The sequence below is a fragment of the Alternaria arbusti genome (assembly GCF_024043155.1).
Source record: "Alternaria arbusti strain BMP 1465 chromosome Unknown scaffold_4, whole genome shotgun sequence".
NCBI lineage: Eukaryota > Fungi > Ascomycota > Dothideomycetes > Pleosporales > Pleosporaceae > Alternaria > Alternaria arbusti.
In genome coordinates, this window is record NW_026249944.1 from 2,359,456 (window position 1) to 2,377,787 (window position 18,332).

General features: G+C 52.6%; 8 protein-coding genes and 1 non-coding gene across 9 annotated transcripts; 6 read left to right on the forward strand and 3 right to left on the reverse strand.

Annotated features, from left to right (window-relative positions):
- Nucleotides 1–257: 257 nt before the first annotated feature.
- Nucleotides 258–2,252, forward strand: J4E86_004429 (uncharacterized protein; the record flags this gene model as incomplete). The annotated part of the gene is made up of 6 exons (XM_051444970.1): nt 258–406; nt 455–554; nt 607–890; nt 946–1,274; nt 1,325–1,585; nt 1,636–2,252. The coding sequence occupies 6 exons, from the start codon at nt 258–260 to the stop codon at nt 2,250–2,252; spliced, it is 1,740 nt and encodes a 579-aa protein (XP_051304595.1).
- Nucleotides 2,253–3,813: 1,561 nt separating this feature from the next.
- Nucleotides 3,814–4,486, reverse strand: J4E86_004430 (uncharacterized protein; the record flags this gene model as incomplete). Its single annotated transcript, XM_051444971.1, has 2 exons — nt 3,814–3,863; nt 3,916–4,486. 2 exons carry the CDS (start codon nt 4,484–4,486, stop codon nt 3,814–3,816), a joined length of 621 nt encoding a protein of 206 aa, XP_051304596.1.
- A 380-nt stretch (nt 4,487–4,866) lies between these two features.
- J4E86_004431 (uncharacterized protein) lies at nt 4,867–6,648 on the forward strand (the record flags this gene model as incomplete). The annotated part of the gene is made up of 1 exon (XM_051444972.1): nt 4,867–6,648. One exon carries the CDS (start codon nt 4,867–4,869, stop codon nt 6,646–6,648), a length of 1,782 nt encoding a protein of 593 aa, XP_051304597.1.
- A 163-nt stretch (nt 6,649–6,811) lies between these two features.
- On the reverse strand, nt 6,812–8,168 carry J4E86_004432 (uncharacterized protein; the record flags this gene model as incomplete). The annotated part of the gene is made up of 6 exons (XM_051444973.1): nt 6,812–6,852; nt 6,906–7,046; nt 7,095–7,563; nt 7,613–7,793; nt 7,844–7,926; nt 7,980–8,168. The coding sequence occupies 6 exons, from the start codon at nt 8,166–8,168 to the stop codon at nt 6,812–6,814; spliced, it is 1,104 nt and encodes a 367-aa protein (XP_051304598.1).
- Nucleotides 8,169–9,373: 1,205 nt separating this feature from the next.
- J4E86_004433 (uncharacterized protein) lies at nt 9,374–11,010 on the forward strand (the record flags this gene model as incomplete). The annotated part of the gene is made up of 2 exons (XM_051444974.1): nt 9,374–10,699; nt 10,762–11,010. The coding sequence occupies 2 exons, from the start codon at nt 9,374–9,376 to the stop codon at nt 11,008–11,010; spliced, it is 1,575 nt and encodes a 524-aa protein (XP_051304599.1).
- Nucleotides 11,011–11,552: 542 nt separating this feature from the next.
- J4E86_004434 (uncharacterized protein) lies at nt 11,553–12,752 on the forward strand (the record flags this gene model as incomplete). Its single annotated transcript, XM_051444975.1, has 1 exon — nt 11,553–12,752. One exon carries the CDS (start codon nt 11,553–11,555, stop codon nt 12,750–12,752), a length of 1,200 nt encoding a protein of 399 aa, XP_051304600.1.
- Nucleotides 12,753–12,906: 154 nt separating this feature from the next.
- On the forward strand, nt 12,907–12,989 carry J4E86_004435. Its single transcript has one exon. It is a non-coding gene; the product is annotated as a tRNA-Thr (tRNA).
- A 2,452-nt stretch (nt 12,990–15,441) lies between these two features.
- On the forward strand, nt 15,442–17,181 carry J4E86_004436 (uncharacterized protein; the record flags this gene model as incomplete). The annotated part of the gene is made up of 4 exons (XM_051444976.1): nt 15,442–15,585; nt 15,707–15,743; nt 15,953–16,686; nt 16,738–17,181. 4 exons carry the CDS (start codon nt 15,442–15,444, stop codon nt 17,179–17,181), a joined length of 1,359 nt encoding a protein of 452 aa, XP_051304601.1.
- Nucleotides 17,182–17,334: 153 nt separating this feature from the next.
- Nucleotides 17,335–18,213, reverse strand: J4E86_004437 (uncharacterized protein; the record flags this gene model as incomplete). The annotated part of the gene is made up of 1 exon (XM_051444977.1): nt 17,335–18,213. The coding sequence occupies one exon, from the start codon at nt 18,211–18,213 to the stop codon at nt 17,335–17,337; it is 879 nt and encodes a 292-aa protein (XP_051304602.1).
- Nucleotides 18,214–18,332: the final 119 nt, after the last annotated feature.

Consider the following 18,332-nt stretch of genomic DNA (forward strand, 5'->3'; position numbering starts at 1 on the left):
CGCATCATCTCCTCCCGATGATTCGGTAAACATCATCCAAACGCGTCGTGAGAGGACCTCAACCCCAGCATCCAAATCTGCCGATATGCATGGCGTTGTAGCTCAAGCCCGCTACTGCTCATCCCGTTGTCAGAATGCCCCGGCCAAGAGCCCACGGCATGGTGCCCCACTGCAGTATATGTCTAGTGATATGGGATGCAGACCTCGCCCACCTTGTCTTCTTTCTCGACCTAACTTGGCAGCCGGTGTAGACAGCCATGGACAGCAAGACGGGAGCTACTCATATCGAAACCGCCCACGGTCGCGACGCCCACATCGTGCCCATCGACCAGGAAGCCAATGAGGACGTCCATCATGTCAAGCTCTCATGGAGGTCGTGGATGGTCGTCTTTTGCTGTTGCTTCGCGTGAGTGGCGCGCAGTCTTTTGCGTGGCCTTGCTAACTTACAATGTAGCGTCATGTCTCAAGTCTTCGTTGTAGTGGCTGCGGGATCAGTACTGTCGTTCATCATCCGCGAGCTTGGAGAACCTGCCATTGCAAGCTGGATCATCCAGGTACAGCAGGCCTAAAAAAAGACTTTAGCACCGAGTTTTTAACATTCTATAGGGCCCGCTACTCATGCAATCAGTCCTTTCTCCTCCCGTCGGTCGCCTGTCTGATGTCTTGGATCGCAAGCTCTTCGCCACCATACCTCCACTGATCGCATGCATTGGTTCCATCATCTGTGCCAAGGCTACGAGTATGTCGATGTTGATCGGAGGCGGTATTCTCATCGGCACGACGCTTGCGACCATCTCCATCGTTCAGTCTATCCCATCCGAGATTCTGCCTTTGAAGTATCGACCTTTGGCGAACGGACTTGCAGGCGTTGCCGGCGTGTTGGGCGGGACGTAAGTAGACACCTCGCGTAAGTCGATGCATTTTACAGGTACTGACTATGCACAGCGTCGGTAGTCTCGCAGCCGGTGCGGTCACCAACCTAAGTGCTTCCGGCTGGCGCTACATCTTCTGGATCCAAGTCGGCCTACACGGCATCACATCGCTTGGTCTATTCGCATTCTACTGGCCAAAGAAACGCACCGACTATCCGCGGATGAGCTTCAAAGAGTGGATGTGGGCTTGCGATCCTATCGGCTCCCTCCTTCTTGTTGCTGCTGCCACTTTGATGCTTTTGGCGCTCAACTGGGCAGGTGGCGCGTACCCGTGGAGCAATCCGCACGTATGCGCCAACCTTGTTGTCGGCATTGTTCTCTTCATTGCCTTCTGTCTCTATGGTAACGATTATCCCCTCGAAAGTTCCGACTCAGAAGCTGACATGGTACAGAATGGAAGGGCCGATCTGATGGCATTGTCGCGCATGTCTTCTTCTCCACTGGACCCAATTTCTGGCTTTCAACTTTCGCCTTTGCTATCGAGGGATGGATCTATTATTCTGCCATCAACGCCGTTACACCACAGCTCATTCTCAACGTCGGTTTCGAAGATAACGCATGGGATATTGCCATTCGGCAGCTGTCCTACAAGATCGCATCTATCTTCACATCTCTTGCCGTGACATGGTACGCGACAAAATTCAAAGACATGAGTAAGCAACATGGCATTCTTCTTCACACCTTCCACTCACACCATAAACAGAAACACCGCTGGCCGCCACCTTCGCCATAATGTTCATCGCATCAATCTGCTTCGCATTCATCCGCCCCGGCTGGGCCACCGAGCAAATCATCTTCACAGCCTTGACAGGTATCGGTTGCGCAGGCCCGCTCACACTCCTAGTCGCATGTATCCAATTCACAGCCCCCCACGCCTTCCTCTCTACAGCCACCGGCCTCGCCTTCTCCGCCCGAGCCATTGGCGGCGCTTTCGGCACTGCCGTCATCTACGCCATTGTAAACTCGCGCGTCGCTTCTCACCTCGCCGGCGACGTCAGCTCTGCCGCCATCGCTGCCGGGCTCCCTGAGTCCTCTGTCCCTGCGCTTCTGAAAGGCATGAAAGGTAGCTCGGCATCTAAGTTTAGAGGTGCCGGTGTACCTGGCGCGAACGAAACTATCATAACTGCTGCGTGGGACGCGAGCCATTGGTCCTACGCGCGTGCTTACAGACTGGGTTATTGGAGTGTCGTGCCGTTCGTTGCGCTTGCGACCATCGCCGTGATCTCGATGAAGGGTATCAAACATCTCATGACGGAGCATGTCGAAGCGACTGTTGAGCGGGAGAGTGACGATGAAGGGAAGGGCTTGGGTAAAGCTTAGATAGATAGATAACTGTCATATGTATACTCTGGCAGGTGGGGTAGCTCTCCTCATAGGGATCAGGTAATAACAATAGCCCCACGTACGATGGTGATGCGGTTGTTGTGGCCTGATTTCTATGAGGAGGGCTACCTTGCCGCGTGAGCCGTGCTGCGTCGCGAGGCATAGCAAAAACCCCTCTAGCTAGCTAAGGATACGTTGTATTGGCTCTTGTGCTGAGGTAACTTTTATATTAGTAGAGGGCTTAAACTTAGGCAACGCTTTGGTAATACCCAGTTGCTCTTACACGCTCATTTTGACACACATCCCGGTAGCAAAGTCACAGTTTCCACCTCCTCCTCCTCACAGCCTCCATACTACAACCCACGCACCCTCGCACCCATTCCCATTTCCGCTCAACGCATTTTCCCATCCACCTTCACGCTCCCTTCCCTCCCCACGCTCTCCAGTATCTCCATAAATCGACTCCTCCTCTCTTTCTTCTCTGCCCTTCTCAATCCAAACCCTTGTGTACCTTGCAGTTCGAAAAGCCGGTCCCATTGCTCTAGCCAATCTACGCCTCGTGGTGGTGCGGGCTTGCGTTTTATCAGCGGAGCGAAATGGGGGAGGGAGGGGGAGGAGGGGGATATGTGGTAGGGGCGTTGGAGGAAGGGTGGTGGGGAGGGTGGTGGGGAGGGTGATGGGGAGGGTGATGGCGATGGTGATGGTGAAGGTGAAGGGCTCGGTGCTGGAGTGGGTGACCTGTGATGGTATAGCGATGAGGATAGTGAGGGACGGGTTGATGGAGTAGATGACCTGGGCGTATATGGAGCAAGTGGCGTGGTAGTATAGGATGTGTCAGGCCTTGGGGTTTGAGGCCGCGGCCTAGGTGTTGTGCGGTGTGATTTTGGAAAGGGCGCAAAGGTTAAATTGCGTGTTGGGTGCGTGGATGGTAGCGGGGTGCCGGGGCGGAGGGAGGGGGGTATGAGATCTAATGGTGAAGAAGGGCGAGAAGCTGATGGGGTGGGTGGAGATGGACGTGAACAAGACCGCGGTTGAGGTGATGGGCGTCTTGATGTCTTGACTGAACGCTGGGAGTCGGTATCGTCTGTGGGATTAGTGGTTCTGACATGAGGAGAAGGTGTGCGCTCGAGACATTCTTCGTGGAGTTCTCGTGCTGAGACTTGTTCTGGTGCTGGCGGAAGACGACCTAAACATTCGAGGACTAGATCTTTGGTGCTGGGCGCTTGCGATATCTCTGGTGTGGGTGGTAGGGGTTTGTCAACATCTATGTCTGGAGTTGACGATCTCGTTGAAGGCCGGGGACTCCGCAGATTTCGAGATCGTATGGTAGATCCTTGATGCTGAATATTTCGATCGGTCATGGTATGTAAGGATAAGATTCTGAGTTGCGGTGCGAGCTTGTTGGCCTGAGGTTGACGCTTTTCCGTAGATGAACGGTGCTTGGTGGCGGGAATCCTCGATGACTTGTCTATTGTCGAAGGTATTCTTGTTTTACCCAGATACTGCGCTGCCATAGCATTGAGTTCCGGATCATCATCGATACTCCACTTCTTCCCTCCTAGGTCGTTACCTCTTTCCACCTCTTCAGACTCACACGCCCTTCCATGCCTATAACACACTCCGTCATCATGTATATGATATTCGCACCCCTTCACGTCACTACTCCCCGTCACAATGTCCTCCACAGAATTTCGTAGCATACCTAGCATCCTCCTGTCATACGCGAACATCCTATCGGTAGTGAACTTCCGCAGTAGTGTCGATGCGTGTTTCTCCAAATACAACATCTCCAGAATCTTTTGGTCGAACGTTTGCGCGGGGTCAAGAATAGAAGCTAGCTTGTCGATGATGTAGTCTTGGAAGTTCGGTTGCGAGAATGCAGAGCCAACTATGTGTGCGTATATGAGGTCGATACAGGAGTCCAGCCGGAGGGATCTTTGATCAGAGAACTTGACAATGCCGGTTGTGAGCCACTCGATGTAGATCTTGAAGCCTGCCGGATCTATATCTCCAAGTTGAATCGGCAGCAGAGGTCGGTCATCGCGTACTTGCTGTGGAAGGTAGATGCGAAGGTACGGTGAGCGTTCGGCTATAGCGTAGTCAACTTCGATGTGTTCTGTGGGGCAGTGCTCCGAGAGGGTTGTACGACCTGCGAGTACGAACGTGATCGACTTCAAAGATGGCCTAGCCAAAGACATGGTGGCCTCGCGCTGCGAGAGCGTTGTATACATGCGAAGCGATATGATATCGCGAAGATAATAGGGACATAATGAGCGGGCTTCGTACTTGGCGTCTTTTTCGTAATTTTACAACTAATTGTAATGGAAGGATGCTCACGAGTGAGGCGTGCTCATACTTCGCTTCTGAATCACTTCCAGTCATGACCAGGCGGGCGGTGACATCAGCGGTCAACGTGAGCGTTCGTTTGCTGGTAGTAACGTCACGAACCTGCCGATGACAAACAGCCGCGCGCTTCACACGAAGGCTGCTCAATACGACCAAACCCTGTCCTTCGATACTGACAACTTACAAAGCCTTGCTTCCTGGTTGGACACTGATCACCACACCACTGCGCACCCTTGGAAGATTGTGACTGGCTTCACTCTTCGACATGGGAAACCCCTTTACCGACAAGATGTCCTCCTCAGAAAAGCGCGATATCCAAAGGAGGCTCGAGCGCGGCAGCATGCCTCCGCGTATACCAACAGGCTTTCCAGGAGTCAATCCAGAAAACTACCTACACCACGGAACACCACGATCGTCGCAATCCCGTAGCAGTGTCCCGGATAGTCCAAGAAGCCAGGAACCTAGGAACGTCGACCGCATTTTCGATGGAAGTGACCATATCAGCGATACGGGTCGCAAGTTTCGCCGACGGCCAAGCATCGAGGCACGCACAAGAAAGAGCGATTATCATACGCTGCTTGAAGGCGGGAGCCTGTGGAGTGACGATGAAGTCATCGATGATGTTGACACGGACGTGCAAGAACTCGTACAGTCAGAACTTGTGAAGGAAGAGTCATCCAACACACAACAGCGACGGTTGGCACCGCCAATACCAGATGTGGCTGTGGATGCACCGAGACAGTCGATGATCAGTGTACTATATGGCCGTCAGAACCCGGATTCCTGGTACTTGACACGGCGCTTAGCCCGGTTGTCTGCTGTCAACGTTGATACCGAATTCGACACGAGCACTCTGCTCAGACGCCGTAACATTGACGCTGATGCAGCGGAACTGCACCAACTATGGCGGCGCACCGGTGTTATTCCAACCCGTTATCGCGACGTCAACTTCGACCCCGACGGTATCAATCCGCAGCACACATGGATCGCGTGTTGGCCTTTGGTCAACGCAGCGATACAAGGCTACGTGATAGATGATGTCGAATTCGTTGACCGCGTCATGGACCTGCTCGAAGAGAAGATACTGAAGGGCGTACGACCGGATATCGATACCATCTCGCACGTATTTGGCGAGAAAAGACACAACATGCCGAAAGCTCTATGTCGCTTTCTAGTCGACCGATGGGTTGACAACGCGACAGATGGATTCGGCGACGTCGACCCATCGGACTTACCGCAGCCTTTCCTCTGTTCCGCGCTTGAGACAGCTATGCGACGCCTCTCATGCGACAAAAGGTCGCCACCGCTGCTGAAATGTCAGTATCATACGCATGCGAAATCCGAGGAGTGCTACAAGCAGATAATTGCACCTGAGGAAACAAAAAGACAACAACGCTACAAGTATCGTCGCGACAAGGCAACTCGAGAAGCTGAGCAGGTCGCTGCAGATTCTATCGAATGCGGCATTGTGGTAGTTGATTGGGAGGGGCGAAGACTTGAGCAACACAGGAGGCTGCGCGACGGAAGTGATGCTTCTTTGCCTGCTTTCGATGACCGGATTGAACCCTCAAGAGAAGTGCAAGAAGTGGAACACTCAGATGGGCTTGATGTGCAGGAGGATATCGATGCAAAGAATCGCCTCAACGCGAAATCCTCCTCGTCGTCAATGTTCGGCACGGCGCAAGCTGACGGCCCCGTCGACGAGGTGAAGTTTGCGCCACCAACACGCTCACCACCGCCGATGCCGCCATCGCCAAGCGCACGCGTCAGACGCGACGACAGCGCTGTTGAAAGCGACCAGACCTACGGGGCACTTTTGAGGAATCAGCATATCCAGTTCTCGTTGTTTGACGTCGCGATGCAGGCTGTGAAGATCGAAGGGGATAGTGAGTCAACCGCGTTGAGCGCACCTGCCATGCCGCGAGACTCAGACGCGAACGCACGGACCGTCTCAGGGGAGAGTCCACGCCGAAGAGAGCGCAGAACATGCCCTGGATCATTTCCGGAGTCGAGATCTGGTAGTTTGGATAAGGCTGATGCCGCGTAGCTGGCATGTTTGGATTCTGCGTGCCTGGTCTAGTCTTGGTTACCTAGGTAGAGAGCGCGTGTTGGTCACACAAGACAGAATGTGTGAAATTGGCTGTTAGATTGCTAGCTGTTTACAACAATGTATATGGTTTGAACGCGGTCTTTAGACACTTTCGAATTGCTCAGAAGATGGCAGTACCGTTGACGTGTGAGCTTACTCCGCCTATGATGCTGTTAGCGGTTGCAAGAGCTTAACAATCCGGGTATTCAACGTACCTTGGCAGTTAGCAGGCGCAGAGGTGAAGAAGAAGAACCATCTGTTCTTCTCACGGCACGTTTGCGCAAGCTTTTCGAGATCCAGCATCTCGCCGAGCGGCATGCCCCAAAGAGCGAGGATGTACTCGTGGAGGTGGTAGCCTGCCGATATTAGTCTCTATAGCGTGATGGCTTCTTCTAGCAACGTACTCTCATGTGTCGGCCACGCCTCAAATGCAGGCGCATCACCAGCGACAGACGCAAAGTAGCTATCATGCAGCCAATCCAAAATCTTCTCCTCCTGACTCACACCAGCATACCGCTGACCATCCTCACCATCCTTACCACTACCGTGTCGAAGAGCAGCCTTGCTTCGATCTTCATCACTCTTGCTGTCGTACGCCTCCTTCCATCCGCTGCGGATGAACAGCATATCTCCAGGCTTGATGTCACCGCCTTGAGCCGCAGGGCGAATATCGATTCCCTGGTCTTGGCCGCACTGATAAAGGTCCTGCCATGAGATGGGGTAGTAGTCGTAGGGGTCGTAGTTGATGCCCTTCTTGTGCGCGTAGCCCCGGTAATCTAGAAGGATACCGCGACCTGCGATGCCGTGCTCAGCCCAGTGGTGGATGGAACACTTGTGGTTTGCGTTTGGACCTGTGACATCGCTTCCTTTGGTCTATACTGGATGTCAGCTGAGGTTCGTTGTGATGGGTTTCGATACGTACGCCATTGTAGAACGAACCACTGGGAATATGAGCGAAATGTCGGAAGCCATCCCATTGCGTGCCAGACTGGGTGTTCATATGATACACATCGTCGTAGGCAATGCCTTCAGCCAGGGTCTTAATCTCATGCTGAAAAACCTCACGACCAAACGCGGGAACATTCGGCACGTTGAGAGGCAGGCTACCTCGCAGTCAGCAACGACACATTAGAAGGATCGTGAAAACACGGACTTGACAGGTACGATTTCACCCGTTCGTATCTCTCTCGCAGCCGCTGCAACACGTGTAGGTGTTAGGAGATTGAGACGGCCGATCTACATGTGATGAGTTTCGGCCCGCAAGTAGATTAGAGTTCGGTCGAACTCACGTAGTCGTTATCACCCCAAACCCACGCAGCCTCCTGTGGGGCACCGGGGATCTGAGGTAGTTCTTTCCTTGTCGGAAATTTGGTACTATCTGGATCCCACGGTATGGTCGTTGCTGTTTTGTTCATAGTGAGAAAATCTTTGATCTGCGTCAAGCGCTGACTGGCAGTGGAGGTCTTCGGGTCGGCCATGGTCGTGAGGAAGCGGCAATCGGGCTTTGTCGGTTTTTGATATGGTAGTTGCGGGTTTTGCAACGTGTGAATAGTTCGTCTTCAAGGTCTCCCTAGATAATCAACGACAGCTCTCTCGCTGCTATGACGTTTACCCCGCATTTCTTGGAGCTGGTGGAGCCGCTCGGGCACCGAGGCATTTGTGGGGTCGCAACTCTTCCGCCCTGACTACCGGCGAACGACTCGATCATCCAACCTCACGATGTTTCATCGACAAAATGCTGGCATACTTCTTGCACGGTTTCGTTGCTCTCAAATATGTTTGCGCGCGTAGAATTGAGATGGCTGTGGCGCTAGCACGCGTAGGTTGTTGGTGGAATTATCGGGGTGGATGACGTAAGGCGGCTAATCACCACTCTAGCCGTAGCGTTTCCAGAATCCCAAGATTGCCACCTGGGTCACTCTTGGCCAAAAGCTTGTCGTATGGTCAAGAAAGTCTTGTTACTGCGGGAAGTCTTATATCTAACATCAGAAGTACTTGAGCGTAGGTGCGATCAGTGATGCCAGTAAAAAGACGCAGTGTCTATTGGATGATCCCCAGATAGACTCGTAGAGTCAAACAGCGTCAGGGTACGCACTAAGCTCTGACCGTCGCGTCGTATACCACGCTTCCGGGATCATGGCTAGATCGGCATGCTATAGGTCTCGTTGCTGTACAGTACGGCGGAGCGGTACGTACTACAGCCATAAGCTTCGCCTTTCAATCAAACACCGCTCGGGTAAACCTGTCGATACCCAAACACCGTGAGCTTTGTTCACTTCGTCAGCGCAATCAACAAGCTTCTCGGTCTGTTGGTGTCCGAGCCGTCGATTCAGGCGAAGGGTCGTCCTCCGTGCGGACGATTGGCGCATCACGAGTGCCTCTCTTATATCGATTTAGCCGGTTGCTATCATGACACCGTCTTATGGCCGGGCCATTGGTCACCACAGCTCGCATCAGCACAGTCCGCGAAGAGGCGCGGAAGCAACAGTGCATCCTTCTAGTGCGCGCAAAGTTGTTGGAGGGATAATTCTAGTCCGTTGCGCCGTTGGACCGGCTCCCGTTGGCGTGGTTCGCGTCGCGTTAATGAAGGCATATAAACTCCGACCCCAGAGTTGTACCCCAGATTGTAGCTCATCCCCAGATCTCTTCTCTACCCCATCTTTCTACCCACTGTTTTTGCGACATGGCTTCCGCGGACGAGAAGCCGAGCGCTATCGGCATGGAGCACGTGTCCGACACCTCAATCGACCACGCCGTGGCGTATGAGGAGGGCAAGGAGGCTGGCCTAAGCGAGGCTCACATCTGCACCGAGGCAGACAGCAAACGCATCCTGCGCAAGACAGACATCTGGATGTTGTCGCTCCTATGCATGGTGTATTTTCTACAATCTGCCGACAAGGGAATCATCGGATTGACAGCCGTCTATGGTCTGAAAGAGGACGCCCATCTCGTTGGTAACGACTACTCAAACATCGGCAACATCGGATACTATGCACAACTCGGTGTGCAGCCTTTGGCCGCCTGGATCCTCGTCAAGCTTCGATACCGCCACGTTCTTCCCGTCATCATCACATGCTGGGGTATTTCAGTTGCCGGTGGCCTCGGTGGTTCTAGGAGTTACGCCGGGCTGCTGGCATCGCGATTCTTCCTCGGTGCCTTTGAGGCTATGGTCGTTCCCCTGTTCTCGATGATCACCATTGCCTTCTACAGGCGTTCCGAGCAGCCATTCCGCGTGGCTTGCTGGTATAGCTGCTATGGTCTTAGCACCGTACTCAGTTCACCCATCGTTTACGGCTTCGCTCAGATAAACTCGTCCTCCTTGTACCGCTACCAAATGGTGTACCTCTTTTTCGGACTCTTGACCATCGTAATTGGTCTTATCACCTACTGGTGGGCCCACGATAGCCCTGGCGAGGCTCGATTCCTGACACCGGAGGATCGCTTGAAGGCTGTTGACCGAGTGAAGGCGAATCAACAGGGTATCGTCTCGCACAAGTTCAACTGGTCGCATGTCGCCGAGGCCTTGAGTGAACCCAAATACTGGCTGTACATGATCATGGTCATCGCTGTCAATGCTGGTGCGTCGGTCTCTTCGGTCTTCGGCTCCATCATCCTGAAGAACCTGGCTGGATTCAGCTCAGACGAAGCTGTCTTGCTGAACATGCCTTTCGGAGCGCTTCAGGTCGTTTCCATTCTTGGTGCATCGTGGCTCGCATACCGTTTCAAGCGCAAGTCGCCATTCTTCCTCGGCTTGGTTACCATCGTCATTGTTGGTGTTGCTCTTTTGGTTGCGCTTCCGAAGACTCCGGATAACAAGGGTGGTCTGCTCGCAGGTTATTATCTGATTGCCTTCGTGTACGCCATTAACCCTCTGCTCATCTCTTGGATGGGCTCCAACTGCGCCGGACAAACCAAGAAGGCCATCTACTACACCTCTTTCAACGCCGGAAACTCCGTAGGCAACATCATTACCCCGTACATCTTCGATTCGAAGTTCCAACCGCAATACGTAAGCATCTTATCCCTGTCGTATGCTCAGCCAAGAGTTCATCGCTAACATTTCGTTTCTAGGTCAACGCCCTCAAGGGCATCTTGATAATCTGGTGCATCCTCTGGGGTGTCGTTGTCGCTCAAGTCGTCCTCATCACCTGGATGCAGAAGAAGAAGTGCGATCAGCGTGAGGCGGCGGGTCTTCCTAGGAACCCCATCGATTACTCGATGAGCGGCCATTTCCATGAGGCAGGTGCTGAGGTCCATGGAGAGAATGGTCTACAAGACATGACAGACAAGGAGAACATCTACTTCCAGTACTTGTTGTAGATGCGACTAGAGATTTGTCAACCCTTGGTCGTTTTTCCGTTGTAGATACCAATGCATGAGTTTGGTCAACACAAATGGCCCATTTTGAGTGTATCTGGCGTCTCGTCAACTCGGTAAATTTCGTCGTTCATGTCCAGCGGTATCGTGTCAGATTCCCGAAGTTATTGTACAGTGGTGTGGATGTTCTAAAAGTGCAATGAACGGAAGTGCGAAGGGTCGACTTTGATAAGGCGTGGGGTATGCCCAGGTGCATGAGCGGAGAGCTCGTGTCATGATGCTCGCTTATGTCAGCCACTCATGACTAGCATGACGCGTCGCGTCATTCAACCCCTCGGCGTACTTTTGCAACAACAGCATGCCTTGGTGGTCACCAACGCCAACCCCTTGACTATGCACCTAGACTACACACTTGCCACCTTCATCTCTTCGCTGCTCGGATGATCACGCGGTCACAGCTCATTTTCGCCTGCTTCCTCGTCCCTTGCATCTCGATCCTCCTACTGCCGCTTCTATACGCCCGTCTACGGCAACCAGCAGATTCGATGCCTGCACGAGTATCACCAGACGAAATAGCGTCTGCCCTCCTTTCCGAGAAGGGACTAGAACTCCAATCTCTACAAACCATCCAGTCGTTATGGGCAGGCTACGGCGAGATATGTCGCGTGTTCGCTAATCCGATAGGCTCGCCAGATTCGACCAAATCCTACGTACTCAAGCTTGTAAACCCCCCACCGACGAAGGCCAGCGACGAAGGCCATACCAGAAAGATCCTGAGCTATCAGATTGAACAGTACTTTTATAGCCACCTCGCTCCTCAAATGCCAGCAACTTTACCGCTCGCCGAATGCGTCGCTAGCATCAACAAACACAACACGGATGGCACCTCGATGACTGCGATGTTATTGAGCGACCTGAAGCAACAATATCCTGTGGCTGGAGAGAAACGCGACGTGTTGACAGCGACCCAAGCTTATGCCGCGCTGGACTGGCTTTCCGGCTTTCATGGCTTCTGGTGGACCCGCGTCAAGTCTCTAGACTCTGCGTCTCTGGTCCTACCACCGCTCGAGGAAGTACAACGTTATGGACAAGCCTCGTCGAACAAATCGGTGTGGCTCAATGGCGGATATACCTATCTTGCGACGCGTCGCAAGGAATACAATACTTTGGCGAAGGATTACGATGCCGAGTGGAACGAGCCACTCACGGACTGGGTCGATGGCGAAGACCTCTCCATCTCTGAGATAGCGGCAGCGTTCCTCTCACCGAAGGCATCCGGTCGGTCACCCATCGAAGCATACCAAACTCTGATCCATGGTGATGTCAAGTCTGAAAACATGTTCACCAGCAAGTCCGGTGAACAAGTCGCGTTCTACGACTTCCAATACACTGGTCTTGGCCTGGGCGTCTGCGATCTTGCCAAGTTCTTCACATGCTCCGTTCCGCTAAGCATGCTCGTTGCCGACTCGCATATCCCGCGGGAGCTACGCATGCAAGAAGGCGAAAAGCAGCTGTTGCAGCGATACTGGGAACGGCTGAGAGAGACTGGCAAACAAGAGTACAACTGGTCGATCTTCGTGCGACATTGGGAGACGGGGCTCGTAGACTGGCTCCGCTTTCAGGCGAGCTGGGGCTTCTGGGGAAACACCGAGTGGTTGGAGGCGAGGGTGCGCAGTATACTGAAGGATCAAGAATGGAGGGATTCATTGATCAGTAATGTGGACAAGGCGAGTATCCGCAAGTAGGTGAATCCTGCGCAGAAGGCTCATTCCGTTCGCCGTCCCAACAGCGTTTGTACCTTTAATCGCTGCAAACGTCGGTCGCGTTGACGCTGAACCCTTCTTCACGCCCTCAACAAGTCATCATATGGTCTATAAATCTACGTTCGGTAATAACTCGGCTGGAATGGCCAAGTGGTAAGGCGTCGCACTCGTATGTCGTACGATATGCGAAGATCCTGAGTTCAATCCTCAGTTTCAGCTGTTAATTCCTTTTTGTCTTACCTTTTTTGCCGCCAGATTCACTTACGCGCCAAGTTGACCAAAATTGGCGCAACTGGAGCTCCCTTCTGAAGTCCTTCGGCAGTGCATATCGCTGATGCAGATGAGGCAGATGAGGCAGATGAGGCAAATGATTGGTTGGGTATCGCGGACCCCGGCTTGCATGATGTGGCTTGGAGCACCCCGCAGTCGAAAGTCAGCACACGTCGCGAAGCCAAGGAGAGATGCCTACAGCCTGATCAATTTTTATGACCTGTTACTTTCTACGAATACTCTGGTCTTATACCACCCCGATGTCTCAACGCGTTTCGAACTCAGACAACCCCAGCCAACTTCGCTCTTCGTCGTCCGGTACATCAAACACCCCTGACCAGCCACCCTGCGAATACATCGATGGCGTAAGGCTGGATTGGTCTGGCCGCGGCACATCTCACGTGGATTACGACAAGTCCGAGGTACTTCCTCTGACAGAAGGCGACTTTCTCGGTCATGGCATGAACGGCGGGGTATACAAGACGAGCTGCAACGGTGTCGAGCTTGCCTGGAAGCGCAAGTACTGCCGTCGGAAGATAGGCGAAAGAGAGATGCGCGAAATCGAGATCATCAAGAAACTTTCGGATCGTCACATTATACGGCTGATAGGTACCTACACGCACGGCCCGTTCCTAGGGTTGTTGCTTTGGCCTGTTGCGACCTGCGATCTTGGAACGTTTCTTGAAGATGTGGACTGGCTACAAAGGGACTCGATCGGGAATTTGCCCAAGCTATCAGAAAGGCGAGCCGAACACGATGCCGATCGCGAAGCAAGATTTAGCGCGCTTGGAGTCCCAATTCAAGACCAAATTCATGTTGACAGTCACTCAGCCAGACATTTCCTCGGACACACAATTGGCTGCATAGCAGGCGCAGTGGCCTATCTCCATGCGTCTAACATCAAGCACAAAGACTTGAAGCCATCCAATATCCTGCTTTCCAGGGACGGGCTATGGCTAGCAGACTTTGGCACAGCGACTGATTTCTCTATGCTCACTTCGAGTGTCACCGATGAAGGGGATCGGGGTACATTAAAGTATTTCGCCCCGGAAGTTGCTAGTCTCGCCCCTAGCGGCCGGTCAGCAGATATCTTCTCCCTGGGTTGTATTCTGTTCGAAGTCGTAACTCTGCACATTGGATGTTCCCTTGATCTCAGCCAGCGGCTTCGGCGATCGCACGACAAGTCCTTTCAATCGAATCTTGACCAGATTGTCGGGTGGTACGAGTCGAACATTGCAATAGGACCAACAATCATGCAAGGATATCTCCTGAGCCTCGTGCGATGGATGATGGAAAAAGAGGCAGTTATGCGACCAACCGCTGACGAAGTCGAAGAAGAAGTATTTCTGATTAACTGCTTGGGCGTAGCACTTAATGCAGAGCACGGTCGAAGAAACGATTGGTATTTTTATCGATCTTGTTGCGTTCCAAAAGAACGTTCTGATCGAAGAATGGACCTAGCCCCAGACCCAAAACATATAATCACTATCAAGGTCACACGTGGAACAAGCCCTTTTATTTCAAGTCAGGTACCTGAACGTACTGTCCATCTCGAACACAATGGTGGTGATCTTATTGAAAGCGTTCATATATTCACAGTAAGTGCATCTGTCACTGCTCCATGTGGGAACTATGCTGAGACCTAGGTCCACAGAACAGGACCAGTCGCAGACCCCATATAACATTCAGATCACCGCCTTACGAAGTACGCACCACATACGGGGACTTCCATAGTGCATACATCGTCCTTCGACCAGGCTATGAGTGGACTAGTCCAGTAGCTCAGCCGATGCCAAAGACTCAACAGAAAAGGATGATGCCTGTATTCTGGCGATCGACATCCGGAAATTCGCTACCTGAAGAATCTTTCGGCGCATATCGGTTATGAAAAGACGCGAACTGGCTGAAGTCGAGCTGCCAAGATGTGCCGTTACTAAGTAGGATGTCGAATACCGTTGCAAGAGCGCTACGAACAGTTTGCGGTGCCTGGAAGTCTGTAGCGTATGAGGGCAACACAAGGCTTCCCACTACTTGCGTCTTGTGCAACCCTAACACCAACTGCTATCTGATTAACCAGCAACAAGGATGTTTGCTATTTGTCAGTCTGATACGTTTCTCGGAACGCCAATCAGTCATCTCAATTGCAATCATACATGCAACGGGCTTGTGTAGCCTGCATGACGTATCAGCGTCGTGGTAAGCGCTAGCGGTGTGCATGGTCTTGGCGCCCTTGCATATCCCGCCCTGCTGAATATGCTGACACTATTATTGGCGGGCGTTCCAATAAACTATGTTGTTGTCTCACGTTACCTGCGCAAAGTCTAGCGTGTGTACATATGGCTTGCCGAGGCCCCCTCGCGTGGAAGATGCGACCCCCCGCACATCATCCACCGCACTTACCATGGACCGCCTCTGGGATCTCCTGCGTAGTAGCGCATCGAAAGAGTTCGCTGCGTCTCTGATTGGAATATGGATCTTGTACTGGCTCGCCGTCGGCGTGTACAGGGTGTATTTCCATCCTTTAGCAGACATTCCTGGGCCAAAGGTACGACCTGGAAGACAACGTGTGCTATGAGGGACTTCAGATGACGACTGACGCTGTGTAGTTAGCAGCATTCACGTTTTGGTACGAATTCTACTATGAGATCTACCCGCACAGATTTCAGTACTTGTGGAAGATCAAGCAGCTACATGAAGGATACGGTGAGCCAAGGTTAATGATGCCTGCCTTACGGCTCTGACCGCAGCAACAGGGCCTATTATACGGATCAATCCTCTTCAAGTCCATATCCACGATGCAGATTATTTCGACACGATCTACGCGTCCGGCATGAGTCACAAACGCGATCGTTGTAGTTGGTCGTTTCATAGCGGTGCAAAGTCTTGGGAAGGCGCAATACTGGACACCATAGACCATGACTTGCACAAGCTGCGAAGAACTGCCCTAGCGCCTTTCTTCAGCAAGCGCTCGGTCCAAGCCCTCGAAGAGCTCGTCGTAAACAACACCAAAAAGCTTATAAATCGTTTCGCAGGCGAACTCGAAAAGACAGGCCCCAAAGCCGGTGTTGTGAATCTCAACGACGCATACGCCGCTTTCACCATGGACACCATTTCCGAGTACTGTTTCGGCGAATCGATCAAAGCCCTAGACCACGACGATTACGCTAAAATCTGGCTCAAGGTTATGCACGACGGGATACAGATCGAACCATTCGCGCGCCAATTCCCTACTATCATGAACTTCATGCTCGATCTTCCGCCAAAGATTGTCGAGAAACTGAGCCCGGGAGTAGCCACAGTGAACACTTTTAGTCTCAGGACGCTGGGCAGGATCGAACGCATTATGAACTTTGAGGACGGCGATGGCGATACGAAGAACCTGAGGCGCACGATATTCCATGACATACGGGATGATGTTGGTTGCAAACTTCCGGAGAAAGAGAAACATCCTAAGCGGTTGACGGCGGATGCTAGTGTTATCCTTGGTGCGGGGACAGAGACGACGGCAAGGACACTGGCGGTTACTACATACTACTTGATCAAGAACTCAGAAGTTGGAGAGAAATTGAGACAAGAGCTGAAGACCGTGATGCCCACGGCAGATCATGAAGTCTCGCTACCCCAGTTAGAAGCTCTACCATACCTAGTAAGCGGTCCACTATGGGTAAGAAGCCGAACGATTCTGACAACTTGACAGACCGCAGTAATAAACGAAGGCCTCCGCACCGCCCACGGCGTCTCCTCCCGCCAACCCCGCATCCCCACGGGCGAATCCCTTACATACGGCCCCTACACCCTCCCCCGTGGCACCCCCATCATGCAATCCTCCTACCTCCTCCACACCGACCCTGCCATCTACCCCGACCCCTTTGCCTTCCGCCCGGAGCGGTGGATACAAAACCCCAAACTTACGCGCTACCTCTTTGCTTTTGGGCGCGGCAGTCGCAATTGCCTAGGCATGAATCTGGCTACGTCGGAATTGTATACGGGGCTTGCGATGATTTGGCGGAGGTACAGGATGGAGGTGTTTGATACGGTGGAGGGGAGGGATGTGTTGACGAGTAATGATTGTTTTTTGGGGATGCCGGATTTGGGGAGTGAGGGGATTAAGGTTAGGATTTTGGGGGAGGTGGAGGGGTGATGGGGATGCGTGGAGGGTGTGGTGTGGTGAGTTGTGTACGGCATGGCGCAGAAATAGGGACGTATATCTCAATTCATTTATGTTCTTATGCTGTTCAGTATATCTCTCTAACTCATTATACCCATCTGTACTTTTTCCATTTCTCCAGACCTCTCAGACAACATTAAACCCCTCGCAACCACCATCATACGTACGATAACTCGGCGGCCTTGGAAGTTCCGAAGGTGTCCACTCGGGAAGTTCGTAAGTCGGCAGCTGGTCATCCGCCGTCGACTGCACCGCATTCGGTGGCGCGACGACACTCTTCTGGCGCCTGAAACCCCTCTTCCAACGTCGCTTCACCGCATCCCATCCCTTACCCGGCGCCATGATGATAGCCTTCCACATAGCCTCACGGCCACGTTGAGCAGAAGCCCACATCCTTTTTGGCCCATCATACTCTAGCCAAATTGTTATCTTCACTAACCAGACCAAGAGAACGATAACGAATATGAGAGTCGGAATAGCACCAAGTGTCCCCCAAAGTATCAGGCAGATTTCCAACGTCGGATACGTTGTTCGTACTCTATCTTCCACATAGTCGATAACAGCAGGCGGTATATTGGCGCCGTGGATATAGTATCCAATTCTACCGAGATACACACTCAGTCTCCAGATATCGAGTAGACTATCGTCATAATGACACTCGCCAAGCGCAAAGTAGTCCCGATCGGAAGTGAACGGTCTCAGCGTCTTCGGATTCTTGACGCGCTTCAATTTGACAGGCTCGTCGTTGTATAGCAACCCCGGTAGGACCTCGCTGAAGCAGTGGCCATGCTTACAGTCTTCGGACTTTTGTTTCGAGCGATACGAGGTCGGGTCGTTGAAGATGGCTTTTCGCAGCGTTTTTGGGTAGGAAATATACCAGGGGGTTGTAAAGGAGAAGAGGCCGGGTCGGCCGCGCGGGTCGTAGGCGATTGTGCCGTTGGTGTATGCGATGGTGAAGTAGATGTGGGCATCTCCATCGTCTCCATGACAGTCGGTGTCGTACATGGTATCGATGGTGATGCCTTCGATGTCACTTTCCTTTGATCTGATTTCGCCGGGGATGTGGTGGGGGAATGTGCGTTCGGGTTGGTGCTCGTTGGAGGACCAGATGTTGTGACTGTGAC